The sequence below is a fragment of the Anabas testudineus genome, chromosome 18 (genome assembly GCF_900324465.2).
Source record: "Anabas testudineus chromosome 18, fAnaTes1.2, whole genome shotgun sequence".
Classification (NCBI taxonomy): Eukaryota; Metazoa; Chordata; class Actinopteri; order Anabantiformes; family Anabantidae; genus Anabas; species Anabas testudineus.
In genome coordinates, this window is record NC_046627.1 from 1261279 (window position 1) to 1275229 (window position 13951).

General features: G+C 42.8%; 2 protein-coding genes and 1 pseudogene across 3 annotated transcripts; all 3 read right to left on the reverse strand.

Annotated features, from left to right (window-relative positions):
• Nucleotides 1-1718: 1718 nt before the first annotated feature.
• Nucleotides 1719-4973, reverse strand: LOC113168437 (annotated as a pseudogene).
• Nucleotides 4974-5797: 824 nt separating this feature from the next.
• Nucleotides 5798-8917, reverse strand: asgrl2 (asialoglycoprotein receptor-like 2). Its single transcript, XM_026369462.2, has 9 exons — nt 8658-8917; nt 7616-7664; nt 7405-7500; nt 7191-7280; nt 7018-7083; nt 6716-6808; nt 6480-6634; nt 6182-6291; nt 5798-6086 (listed from the first exon to the last, which is right to left on the reverse strand). Exons 2-9 carry the CDS (start codon nt 7653-7655, stop codon nt 5933-5935), a joined length of 804 nt encoding a protein of 267 aa, XP_026225247.1. The 5' UTR covers nt 7656-7664; nt 8658-8917; the 3' UTR covers nt 5798-5932.
• A 1532-nt stretch (nt 8918-10449) lies between these two features.
• On the reverse strand, nt 10450-12739 carry LOC113166634 (cytochrome b5 domain-containing protein 1). 2 transcript variants are annotated; one of them, XM_033326696.1, is made up of 6 exons: nt 12724-12739; nt 12360-12418; nt 12129-12262; nt 11518-11594; nt 10924-11142; nt 10450-10762 (listed from the first exon to the last, which is right to left on the reverse strand). In XM_033326696.1, exons 3-6 carry the CDS (start codon nt 12247-12249, stop codon nt 10532-10534), a joined length of 648 nt encoding a protein of 215 aa, XP_033182587.1. In that variant the 5' UTR covers nt 12250-12262; nt 12360-12418; nt 12724-12739; the 3' UTR covers nt 10450-10531. The 2 variants fall into 2 exon arrangements, with proteins under 2 accessions (XP_033182587.1, XP_026222530.1); XM_026366745.2 differs by lacking the exons at nt 12360-12418; nt 12724-12739 and having other exon boundaries at nt 12129-12347.
• Nucleotides 12740-13951: the final 1212 nt, after the last annotated feature.

Here is a 13951-nt window from a genome sequence, read left to right on the forward strand (position 1 = left end):
CCAACTTTGTTTACTATAGATAAGCATAAGAATAGCAGCTCACGCTGCCACAGTAAGACAGAATAAGGAACGAGTACATCAGAGGGACGGCTCACGTTGCCTGTGTTAGCGACAAAGTCAGAGAGGCCAGACTGAGATGGTTCGGACATGTTCAGAGGAGGGATAGTGAATATATTGGTTGAAGGATGTTGGAGATGGAGCTGCCAGGCAGGAGGGCAAGAGGACGACCAAAGAGGAGATATATGGATGTTATAACAGAGGACATGAGGTTGGCTGGTGTTAGGGTAGAAAGTGATTCGCTGTGGCGACCCCTGATGGTAAAAGCCGAAAGACAAGAAGACTTGAAGAGGGCATGTTGCCTTATGCTGAAGAGGACATGCCCTTGAAATGCTTGTCGAGACCTCTGAGAAACATGTGCCAACGTCCACCGAGGCCAAGACCGACTTCATGGTAAGAGTGGAACCAACCCTAGTCACCACACGCATCCAATAGGGGCCATACAGGGCGACGAGATCTCCGGCCAGAAAAGGGTGGAACGACGTGTAGCTCGACAGAGAGACAGGAAAAGGGAAAGAGAGAGAGGGAGAGAAGAGGACAGATAACAGTTATGATCACAGTCAGATAAAGTTTGAGGTGAATGTATATTTAGTGTAGTGCAGCAGGGACTCCGGCAGGACTAAGTATGACAGCCTAACTAAAAGGGTGGGTTCAGAAGGAAACACAGACATGAGGGCGCACTGGGATGTAGAGCAACCAAACACTTCACCATCAACAAACCCGAGTGACCAGTGAGAGTTGGGAAGACAGCATCTAAACATACCAGTTCACCATAATGCTCTACGTCCATGAGTCCTTCCCAGATCTATTTACTCAAATGCTTGACTAAATAGGTAGGTTTTCAGCCTAGACTTAAACACTGAGACTGTGTCTGAGTCCCGAACGCTATTTGGAAGGCTATTCCATAACTTTGGGGCTTTGTAAGAAAAAGCTCTGCCCCCAGCTGTAGTTTTTAGGATACGAGGTACTGACAGGCAGCCAGCATCCTTTGAGCGAAGTAGGCGTGGTGGATCATAAGACACTAGCAGTTCACTCAGATACTGCGGCGCGAGACCATTTAATGCTTTAAATGTCAAAAGTAGTATTTTAAAATCAATGCGAAATTTCACGGGGAGCCAATGAAGTGTAGATAAGATAGGGGTGATGTGCTCGTATCTCTTGGTTCTAGTGAGGACTCTCGCTGCTGCATTCTGAACTAACTGAAGCTTGTTTATGTACCTGGTTGAACAGCCAGACAGTAAGGCATTACAGTAGTCCAACCTAGAGGTGATGAAAGCATGGACTAATTTTTCTGCGTCATTTAGTGACAAAATATTCCTTATCTTGACAATATTTCTGAGGTGAAAGAAAGCTGTCCTGGTGATATTATCTACATGAGCTTCTAATTAAAGAATTTCACAGCCTTAAGAGCTGCATATCATGAATGCTGGGTCTTGTTTGTTTTCTGAGAATCTACTGCACCTACTGGTAACTTGTTTGACATGTAGCAATAAAAACATAGTAAAAACCTGGATTATTCTGCTTAGTCACATTGTACTGCTATTATTTTGAACATAACTGTATATCAGTGCACTGCTGTTTTAAGTTTTAGAATATTTGAGGAACAAAAACTAATTGAAGTTAAAATAGAAACAAGGAACTCAGTTAAGACAGAAGCATCAACAGAAACATTTATTTGAACTTGAACAAACACGAGTTTTCACATTTGAATGTTGAATCTTTAAACTGAAGGAGAGTCCAGGTAATCAGGAGGTTTTGGTTCATCTGCAGCAGGTAAGACTCTAGTATGACGGGGATCCAGAGTGGTTTGGCAGGTACAGTGTATTTAGCCACGCAGACTGTGTTTCTGGCAGATGTAGCGCAACTTGGTGGTGCAGTGCAAATCATTTAAGCGTCCGTTGTGGTGAAGGTGAGCACAGTCTTCGCTCCCAGGTAGGTCGTGATACCTCCAGTTGTCGGGCTGACCGGGCTCCCAGCGTCTGGAATCCACAAACACATTTAGTAAATTCAAGTCCGATCAGAGTTGGAACTAAAACTGTTGATCTGCTGGTAGAAACAGTCACATGTGATGTACCTGCGCTCCATGGTGTACGGCGTCTGGTTCACCCACTCCCACTTCCCCGTTCTCCCGTCAGTCAAACCCACCCAGTAAAAGTCAGGAATCGTACGTTTGGTCACAAAGTCCTGCACAGACAGAACCGTGCTGCGTTCAAAGACCCACCAACACTTTGATATATCTGAATAAAGTCTGAAGGTTCAGTTGTTAGTTTATAGCTTTAGAACAAGTCACTGCTGATAGTAGTGAGGTCTCTGATCAGTAACACATTTAAAACATACGTCCATAAGGACAAAATGTTGTCTGCATCAACAGGAGGACGGTCTGTCTCACCCACTCCTTGTCGGTTTTGAGTATGACCAGGTGAGCTTCCTGTTTGACACACCAGTCTCTGGAGTCGTTCCAGTTCAGCTCTGAAGGGCTGAAGAAGTAACAGCTGGAGCTGAACAAATCCCAGCCCAGGGGACAACAGCCGTCGGACACTGAACCTGAGGCCAACGGGGCACAGCTGTGAACATCTGTCTGAATCTGAGGCCTTTAATGAAATGAGTCAGTGTGTGGCTGCTTACTGTTGTTGATGATGCGTTCAAGGGAACATTTTAGTGAAGCGACGCTCTTCTCCAGAGTATCGACAACCGACAGCTGCTTCAAAGCGTCTGACACTGAACACAGCACAGACAGCACAGACATAAAGTCAGCTACCGTCCAGCTCCTAATCTACAGACTCATTTACAGATAGAACTGGACTTAGGACAGGTCAGAGGATCAAGAAGGACCAGTCAGTACATGACTGGAACCTGATGATGACTTTTAGCAGTAGTATTAGTACAATGAGTACTACTAGTACTACTACAGTAGTACTACTACAGACCTAAGGCCAGCTGGTCCTTGTTGTTGTCCACAGAAAACTGCAGCTTCTGAAGTTCTGTAGCTGTTTCTGGAAAAGTATCGAACTTTAGAAAACTGCAGTATTTAGCACGTTAGCATTGTGAGCGTCACCGTCAAATTGGCTGTGGTGTGTGTGTGTGTGTGTGTGTGTGTTACTTTGCAGGCTGGTGTTCAGTGATTGGACGACACTGCTCAGGTTGGACGCCCTCTGCTCCACAGACCACAGACGATTCGACATCTTTGTATCTGATCACACACAAAGAAAAGAGGTGAAGTAGAAGCTGTCAGACAAAATCAGGGTCTGTGATCAGTGTATGTGTGTGTGTGTGTGTGTGTGTTTGTGTGTGTGTGTGTCTGTGTGTGTGGTGTGTGTGTGTATCCACGTACTGCTGGCTCCCACTGCGATGATCAGGATCAGGATCACTGCCGCCGTCGCAGCAGGAAACAGCCAAGGCCTGAACCTGCTGACACCTGCTGGAAGCTCTGACAGAGAGACAGGTGAGGAGACAGACAGGTGAGGAGACAGACAGGTGAAGAGACAGACAGGTGATGACTTCATCACATGCCAGTGGCAGCAGACTGAAGGACTGAAGGACTCAAACACAGACACGTACCGGTTCTCCACAGTGCCCTGTCATCCCGGTCGTCCTCCATCAGCTACGTCTGTTCGTGTAAAGTGAAGACACTGAGTTTTCATGTTTATTATTTCCTCTAATTCTTTAATATTGTTTATGAGGAACTCCACAGTTGACTTGTAGTTTACAGTGTGTTTACAGTTTGTTTACAGTTTGTTCACAGTTTGTTTACAGTTTGTTTACAGTGTGTTTACAGTGTGTTTACAGTTTGTTTACAGTGTGTTTACAGTTTGTATACAGTTTGTTTACAGTGTGTTTACAGTGTGTTTACAGTTTGTTTACAGTGTGTTTACAGTTTGTTTACAGTGTGTTTACAGTGTGTTTACAGTGTGTTTACAGTTTGTTTACAGTTTGTTTACAGTGTGTTTACAGTGTGTTTACAGTGTGTTTACAGTGTGTTTACAGTTTGTTTACAGTGTGTTTACAGTGTGTTTACAGTTTGTTTACAGTTTGTTTCCTGATATCCAGGATGTAACACGTGTTCGTGGTGGGAGATGTGTTCTCCATTCAACAGTGATCACTGTTAATATCAGTTACACTACAACAGCGTCAACTACAAACACAAAGTGGCTTTAGAAAGTGTTATTACTCCTCCACTTGTGGCTAAATATCATAACCACATAGTGGAAACATGTTTTAACCTTCTTTTGCATATTAAATCTCTTATTGTTTCTTCTCTCACACTTAGATTTCAGCTGCCTGTCCTGCTCCTGTTTATACATCTTCCTCCATATCGTCAGATTGGTTGAGCGTGTCATATTCTGGACTCTCCACATATTAAATTGAGTCACAGCATGAACACGATGTGTTAGCAGGTAATGACTAGTTGGTAACTTGAACATTTTCCAATTCTCTGCAGAGAACAACAACAACAACAACTATCATCTGCATCAGCTGTGGTTAAAACTACTTAAAAATCCACAAGTCAGCTATTCTCACTTAGTCTTAACGTAGAAAAACCCTTAAATAGAGATAGTCCCATCTCAAAGAATCCACTTGTTCCAACACTTAGTCGACAGTAAGAAACGTTTCTCACCTTAAAGGTCGGCTCCCTCCCATCAGTCAAATAAATCTACATCAATCTTCAGTATTTCATAACATTTGGTTCACGTTTCCGCTGAGTGAACACCTGATCCAGGTAACCAGCAGTGGGTGAGGCAGGGACAGCCAAACAGTTTAGGAAGCTTTCTAAAGACCTGATGACCTGCAGTGGGTTTGGTTGTGTGCTCTGTGTGTAATCAGGTAAAAAGGTTCTCACCTTGTGTCAGTCGCTGTAGAAGACTGAAGGTTCTCAAGAGAACCGGTCCTGGAGGAGAGTAGTAGTTTCAAAGTTGTTGTGCCGCTTTTTGCCAGAAACAAGAAACACGTGATCTATTCTAGTTCACCTCTCCTACTTCCTCCCCCCCAAAATAAACATCATAAACATCAGTGTTTTTCCAATGAATCCTGCAGTGAAGTGAACTTGAGAATTTTCATTTCCCTTAAATCAAATGTATCGACAGTCAGCACTTCTCTAAAGGCACCTGAGGAAACGAGGAGGTTCGAATGAAAAAGATACGTCAACGTGTGATTTACTAGAAAGAAAGAAGAAGAATCTTTAATATTTAAGTCTTGGAATAATGTAAAATAACATATAATAAGTATAGTTGGATGTTCTGAACCGTCCATTCAGCTTCTTTACTCAACAGCCAGCTCTGAACCTGGACAGGTGTTTTCCCTGCAGGTAGATACGTTGGCCGGCTGGATCGTTAGCCTGTGATGTGTTTGGTTATATTTGTTAGTTGAACATGTGATTAACATTTGGGGCTTTTGGTGATTTGTGTAAATCTGGTGTCCCACAGGAGACATTTGGGCCCCTCACAACTTTCATATCACCCACGTAGCTTTGAAACAAGACGAATGACAACGGAGCAGCAGGTGTCCTGAGCTTCAGTAGCTGGACTGATCCTGTCTCTCTTTCTGGGACGTGGAGGTTTCTACAGACTACAAAACACACGAGAGTCTACCTGGACATATATCAGTGTCCTTTGAAGTTTAAAGTATTTGAGGAACAAAAACTAATTGAACCACCAGTTAAAATACAAACAAAGAACTCAGTTAAGACAGAAACATTTATTTGAACTTGAACAAACACGAGTTTTCACATTTGAATGTTGTACATATTGTTATCTTGACAGTTTGCTTTAAGCTTTTAAACTGAAGGAGAGTCCAGGTAATCAGGAGGTTTTGGTTCATCTGCAGCAGGTAAGACTCTAGTATGACGGGGATCCAGAGTGGTTTGGCAGGTACAGTGTATTTAGCCACGCAGACTGTGTTTCTGGCAGATGTAGCGCATCTTGGTGGTGCAGTGTTCGTCATTTAAGCGTCCTTTGCGGTGAAGGTGAGCACAGTCTTCGCCCCCAAGTAGGTTGTGACCACTCCAGTTGTCGGGCTGACCGGGCTCCCAGCGTCTGGAATCCACAAACACATTTAGTAAATTCAAGTCCGATCAGAGTTGGAACTAAAACTGTTGATCTGCTGGTAGAAACAGTCACATGTGATGTACCTGCGCTCCATGGTGTACGGCGTCTGGTTCACCCACTCCCACGTCCCCGTTCTCCCGTCAGTCAAACCCACCCAGTAAAAGTCAGGAATCGTACGTTTGGTCACAAAGTCCTGCACAGACAGAACCGTGCTGCGTTCAAAGACCCACCAACACTTTGATATATCTGAATAAAGTCTGAAGGTTCAGTTGTTAGTTTATAGCTTCAGAACAAGTCACTGCTGATGTAGTAACACATTTAAAACATACGTCCATAAGGACAAAATGTTGTCTGCATCAACAGGAGGACGGTCTGTCTCACCCACTCCTTGTCGGTTTTGAGTATGACCAGGTGAGCTTCCTGTTTGACACACCAGTCTCTGGAGTCGTTCCAGTTCAGCTCTGAAGGGCTGAAGAAGTAACAGCTGGAGCTGAACAAATCCCAGCCCAGGGGACAACAGCCGTCGGACACTGAACCTGAGGCCAACGGGGCACAGCTGTGAACATCTGTCTGAATCTGAGGCCTTTAATGAAATGAGTCAGTGTGTGGCTGCTTACTGTTGTTGATGATGCGTTCAAGGGAACATTTTAGTGAAGCGACGCTCTTCTCCAGAGTATCGACAACCGACAGCTGCTTCAAAGCGTCTGACACTGAACACAGCACAGACAGCACAGACATAAAGTCAGCTACCGTCCAGCTCCTAATCTACAGACTCATTTACAGATAGAACTGGACTTAGGACAGGTCAGAGGATCAAGAAGGACCCGTCAGTACATGACTGGAACCTGATGATGACTTTTAGCAGTAGTATTAGTACAATGAGTACTACTAGTACTACTACAGTAGTACTACTACAGACCTAAGGCCAGCTGGTCCTTGTTGTTGTCCACAGAAAACTGCAGCTTCTGAAGTTCTGTAGCTGTTTCTGGAAAAGTATCGAACTTTAGAAAACTGCAGTATTTAGCACGTTAGCATTGTGAGCGTCACTGTCAAATTGGCTGTGGTGTGTGTGTGTGTGTGTGTGTGTGTTACTTTGCAGGCTGGTGTTCAGTGATTGGACGACGACGCTCAGGTTGGACGCCCTCTGCTCCACAGACCACAGACGATTCGACATCTTTGTATCTGATCACACACAAAGAAAAGAGGTGAAGTAGAAGCTGTCAGACAAAATCAGGGTCTGTGATCAGTGTGTGTGTGTCTGTGTTTGTGTGTGTGTGTGTCTGTGTGTGTGTGTGTGTCCACGTACTGCTGGCTCCCACTGCGATGATCAGGATCAGGATCACTGCCGCCGTCGCAGCAGGAAACAGCCAAGGCCTGAACCTGCTGACACCTGCTGGAAACTCTGACAGAGAGACAGGGGAGGAGACAGACAGGTGAAGAGACAGACAGGTGATGACTTCATCACATCCCAGTGGCAGCAGACTGAACGACTGAAGGACTCAAACACAGACACGTACCGGTTCTCCACAGTGCCCTGTCATCCCGGTCGTCCTCCATCAGCACCGTCTGTTCTTGTAAAGTGAAGACACTGAGTTTTCATGTTTATTATTTCCTCTAATTCTTTAATATTGTTTATGAGGAACTCCACAGTTGACTTGTAGTTTACAGTGTGTTTACAGTTTGTTTACAGTGTGTTTACAGTGTGTTCACAGTGTGTTCACAGTTTGTTTACAGTGTGTTTACAGTTTGTTTACAGTGTGTTTACAGTGTGTTTACAGTTTGTTTACAGTTTGTTTACAGTTTGTTTACAGTGTGTTTACAGTTTGTTTACAGTGTGTTTACAGTTTGTTTACAGTGTGTTTACAGTTTGTTTACAGTTTGTTTACAGTGTGTTTACAGTGTGTTTACAGTGTGTTTACAGTTTGTTTACAGTGTGTTTACAGTTTGTTTACAGTTTGTTTACAGTGTGTTTACAGTTTGTTTCCTGATATCCAGGATGTAACACGTGTCGTGGTGGGAGATGGGAGGGAGGTGGGAGAGTACATATGATCAACAGTGATCATATGTACTCTGTTAATATTACAACTACAAACACAAAGTGGCTTTAGAAAGTGTTATTACTCCTCCACTTGTGGCTAAATATCATAACCACATAGTGGAAACATCTTTTTACCTGTTAAATCTCTTATTGTTTCTTCTCTCACACTTAGATTTTAGCTGCCTGTCCTGCTCCTGTTTATATATCTTCCTCCATATCGTCAGATTGGTTGAGCGTGTCATATTCTGGACTCTCCACATATTAAATTGAGTCACAGCATGAACACGATGTGTTAGCAGGTAATGACTAGTTGGTAACTTGAACATTTTCCAATTCTCTGCAGAGAACAACAACAACAACTATCATCTGCATCAGCTGTGGTTAAAACTACTTAAAAATCCACAAGTCAGCTATTCTCACTTAGTCTTAACGTAGAAAAACACCTAGAAAGACAGAGATAGTCTCATCTCAAAGAATCCACTTGTTCCAACACTTAGTCGACAGTAAGAAACGTTTCTCACCTTGAAGGTCGGTTTAGAAACCGTCCAGATGAGAAGAAGAGCTGCTTTCTGAGCTAAAAGTCTGTTTTCTCTGGTAGAATCGACTTCACCTCTCCTCCTTCTTTCCTCCCATCAGTCATCACTTCAGAAATAAATCTACATCAATGTTCAGTATTTCATAACATTTGGTTTACGTTTCTGCTGAGTGAACACATTTGATCTGTTTCTAGTGAATCATTCCAACATTGGGAGGAAGTCTCTTTCAAAACTTCCCTTTTTATTCTGACATGTTTTTCCGACAGAGAAACTGATCCTGAGTTGAAACTTCCCCAAATCGACTCACGTGGGCAGAAAGAAATGAAATCAATTCCTCAGGAAAAGTGGTAAACAGGTTTTAAACCTTTATCACAAAGCAGCCGTCGTAACCCACATGAACACTGAGGTCAGACCAGGACGCTCCTCTTAACATCTTATTCCAATTACAAGAGTTCACAGGAAACTTTACAGTCGGCTGCTAAATGTTTCTTGTGCAACTGTAAATTATAAGATGACACATCGGGGAGAATGAAAACAGCCTCTGGAAATCAGTGCATGGCTGAACCATGCTGAACAACAGGTACAGATACATACATGCTGCCGTCCACATGTTTATCAGGGAAAGAGCAGCTTTCTTTACAACACGATGCCAAACTACACACTGCACCTTTAACACCAGCGTGGCTCAGTGGTGCTGAGCTGGTCTGTCTGCAGTCCAGACCTGTCACACAGGTAGACATGAACACGTCCAGACTTTCTGGAGACTTTTTTCAGGTTTCGAATTCAAAAGGAGCAAATACAAATAAAAACAATCATAATTCACGCTTCAGTATTTGATATGTGCCTTCGTAATATCTTTCATCTAATTACTGAATTAACTTTTTAATTTAAACTTCACACAGACATTTGGGATTTGTGCAGCACAGCTTGTCGCCTGTTGTTTATGTTGACTTACATAAAGAACTGTGTATTTTTATTCATCCCACGTTAGTGTTTCACCTTTAAGCTGCTTTATTCCCTAAAACCTCTGTTTGTCATTGACTCCAAACAATTTGCAGCAACTGAAAGTTTAACTGATCACAACTCATCGAATATTTTTGAGCAAACCTTTGAGCAAACCTTTAAATTAAAGCACATCTTCACTGTTTGACTTCAAAGCCACTGTGGGGGCCGGACAGAACTAATGGACCTGATTCTGATTGATTGAGTTCCTCTGTTCTGTTGCAGCTTGGTTTGAGTTCACTTCGCCTACGTAAGTTAAAAGTCTATTGGTTCTTTGAGTAAACAAAAACCTACTTTTTCATATTTAATCTCAATGAATTGTCTAAATGTTTTGCTCTCTGGTGCATCAGGCACTTTGTGCGTACATGTCCACAAAACTGAAGTATTAAGTAAATAAGTGGTTAAAATCAGAAAACAACACAAAACACTGCAGCACTTTACCAGTGAGAAGTCTGAGAGAGATGTTCAGTTCATGACTCGTCACAGTCTTCAGGTTCACCAAACACTAACAGGCAGAAACTTAAAAACAAGGTTTCCTGAGTTCAACCCATCAGGTGTGTTTTAAGCACAGCAGGTTGGATTTTTTTAGTTTGATGAGAGAATGCCTTCTTAATTTAATTGATCCTTTGATTTGTTGTTTACGTCCAACTCTGACATCTAGTGGCCACAAACCCTCAGAACAGCTTCAGTAGAAGTTTAAACCCTCACCGAGTGAGTGTTCGTCTTCATCAGGCAGCATCATCATCACGAACAGACACACACTGAGATAAACACGTCTTGTGAATATTTAATACCCTCATTAGAACCCTCGCATGTGGCCCAGGTTTGTAGGGACCACTGATGTCATGGGTCAGAGGTCAGCCCTCTGTGAGGTCGTCGTTGAAGTATAGCAGGATGGCGGGTGTGAACAGGTCTCGGTCCAGCCGCAGCTGCTCCAGCTCGGGGTCGTCGTCGAGGACGTTGTTCCCCCCGAGCGTCTTGCTCATGTCCAGACTGGCTCCGGCGTGTTTCCACGTGTAGCTGCGGGCGTGACAGTTGTACGGCAGGTAGCGCTGCAGTATCTCATCCAGAGTCTCCTCTGAACACACCTGAGGAAAGCAAAGTCACAAGTCCACAGAGACAGACAGGAACCTGTACAGCTGGTAATGAAGGGTCACAGGGTCAACACAGGGCCAGTAAACACGGTCTCTGTCTAAACATGACGTCAGCGTTCACCTGAGCCAGGTGAGCTGTGGAGACGAGGGCTCACCTCCAATCGCTGCTCCTGTGACGTCAGCGTGTTGATGATTCGGATCCACCTGGTTTTCACGGACAGCAGTCCCACCTCGTAGCTCCTGTCCCTCCACCAGGGCTCACCGATGTCACTGGCCCAGTCGGAGCGAGGCCCGGCGGGGGGGACGTGCACGAAGCGCCCCCTGGGGGTGTAGTACCTCACACAGCTCGTCTGTGGATCCACATACTTCAGAACCTGAGGACACAAACAAGTAAACACATTAAGAGCTCTTCAAAATAATACTTTATACTTTACTACATTTCTGCAGAATGGGTTATACTCCTGTACTTTTACTCCTGTACTTTTACTCCTGAACTTTTACTTCTGTACTTTTACTTCTGTACTTTTACTCCTATACTTTTACTCCTGAACTTTTACTTCTGTACTTTTACTTCTGTACTTTTACTCCTGTACTTTTACTCCTATACTTTTACTGCTTATATTTGAGAACTAATGATACTCGTACTACTGCAGATTCTTTTACTACAAACGATGGAGAAACTTCTCTACTTCTACTGCTGCTGGGACTAATTGTGTTATTCTACTTAAATAAAGAAGTACTGAGCTCACATCTTTGGTTTTAGGGTCGAACCAGTAGCTGATGTCCTTCCCTGCACACTCCATGATGGGTAACAGCAGAGCATCACCTGCAAATACAACAAAATACTATGTAGTAAAATGTTATTATTATAGTAAAATACAGGTTCAACATTCCTATTAAAAGGAAATCATACTGAGCTACTTCCACACTCTATAATGTATATTACACAGTATTATTGAAGTATTATTACTGAAAACTAGTAGTACAGTATCAATGTGATGGAGGCTGCATTAGCCTGTGAAGGTGACCTGATGATCTGATTAATACTTGTCCACAAGCCAACTACAGCTATTAGATTAATGTGGTGCAGTAAAAAGTACAAAACAGCATCAAGTCTAATAATTAATGAGCAAACAACTTGTAGAGGTACTGCTGTTCTGTTTGTAATGCAGTATTTTATATATTATATTATATAAATACGTACAGTTTAAGAGTGGAGCTTGTGTACGAGTGTCACCTCTGATAGTGAGGTAGTAAAAAACAGTAATAAAATGGAAACAACAGGTCCTTTCCTCCGCCGCTGTGCTCTTTAGTTTTAAATTTGCTCTTTTTTGAATGGGGTTTGGTTCGTGTCGCTCACCTTCGTACTGATTCATCAGAGGAGTCAGGTCGCACACTTTGCCCAGAAATGACACCCACAGGTCGTCAGCGGTGTTGTGAGCGGCCACCTCGGCAGGAGTGAAGTACTTCGGTCTGCCCATCGCTCACAGACACCTACTTCATGTTAAAACACACAAACACCAGTTTAATCCCAGTTTAATCCCAGTTTAATCCCAGTTTAATCGGTGAGAAGCAGAAAAACGAGCCTCACTTCACTGCGGCCTCAGCGTTGTCACGTTACCACGGCAACATGACGGACGGTGGGCGGGGCTACAGGACGTAACGGACGTCATAGGTTTTTAATTTTATTTATTTACTGTTTAAAAAAATATTTAGAAATTAACTATTTTCATTGTTTAGTCTGAAATGTATTGTTATTTTTTATTTTTTATAATATTCATTCATTTATTCTTTTAATAGGAAAATGTTCTTTATAATTAGTTCACCAAAATACACGTATAGACAAAATAAAACTTATATACTATACTAATATTTAGTAGTGAATTGAAAATTGTACAGTTTAAGACCTTACTGATATTAATTGTATAAAAATGATATAGAAAATCCAACAATACCATTTGAGCAAGCTTTAGGCAGGAGGTCATCTGCCTCGACCGGTTGGGGTGAGGAGAAAGAGAAAAGAAAAAAGAACAGGCAACAAAAACAACAACAACAAGCGCAAGAACATTGGGCAGGTCAACTGGATTCTGGAGATGTACAGCTCCAGGCCGAGCAGAAAAGTACAGAGAGAGGGAGACAGAGAAGAGGAAACACAACTACAGGAGAGAGAAGACACAAAGTTAATGAAGAGTCACCTGATCCATCTCTAACTATAAGATTTATAAAAAAGGAAAGTTTTAAGTCTAGTCTTAAATGTGGAGAGGGTGTCTGCCTCCAGAACCTGAACTGGGAGCTGGTTCCACAGGAGAGGGGCCTTATTAAGTGATTTATAAGTGAGGAGAAGAATTTTAAATTGAATTCTGGATTTAACAGGGATCCAATGGAGAGAAGCTAACGTTGGAGAAATATGATCTCTCTTACTAAGTCCAGTCAGAACTCTGGCTGCAGCATTTTGGATTAACTGGAGGCTCTTTAATGAGTTATTGGGACAAACTATTAATAATGAATTACAATAGTCCAGTCTGGAAGTGATAAATGCATGGACTAGTTTTTCAGCATCACTTTGGGACAGGATGCTCCTAATTTTAACAATGTTTCTCATTCATTGTGATTATTTTAGCAGTTTAAATTACAGAACAGAGTGATGAATTTGTCACTTTGTAGTTGTGACTTATTTTCATTTTTATATAATTTTTTTTTATATAATGAAGATAATTTGCCATAATGAAATAGGTAAAATTAGCTCTATGTCAACGAGCTGCAACAGCACAGAGCTGATTCCAGATAAAAGCGTCAGCACCAATGACCTGATCCTATGATGCGTTTTACACTTCTTTAATTAGACTTTCCTAATAACAGGTACTTGCATATGTTTGCTTAGATAAAGAGCTTCCTTCTCCTCCTCTAATCCCTCTCTCTCCCTCTGGATGCATCAGACGTGGCACAGATTCACTTTCTCCGCTCTTCACGAACTTTCTGCAGCCCGGGGCCTCGAAAACCACTCGGTTCCATTTGTCCTATTCTGATTGGCTACTGTGGAGCCGCTCTGGGAGCTGATTGCTCCAAGACTATGTCAATCAAACCTGTGCCGCTTTCCATTGGCTTACCCCAGAGAAATAGGCGGACTACGTCCCACCCCACTCTCTGTTGGCGTCTCCGTGATCACGTCTCGGGACCTCGAGT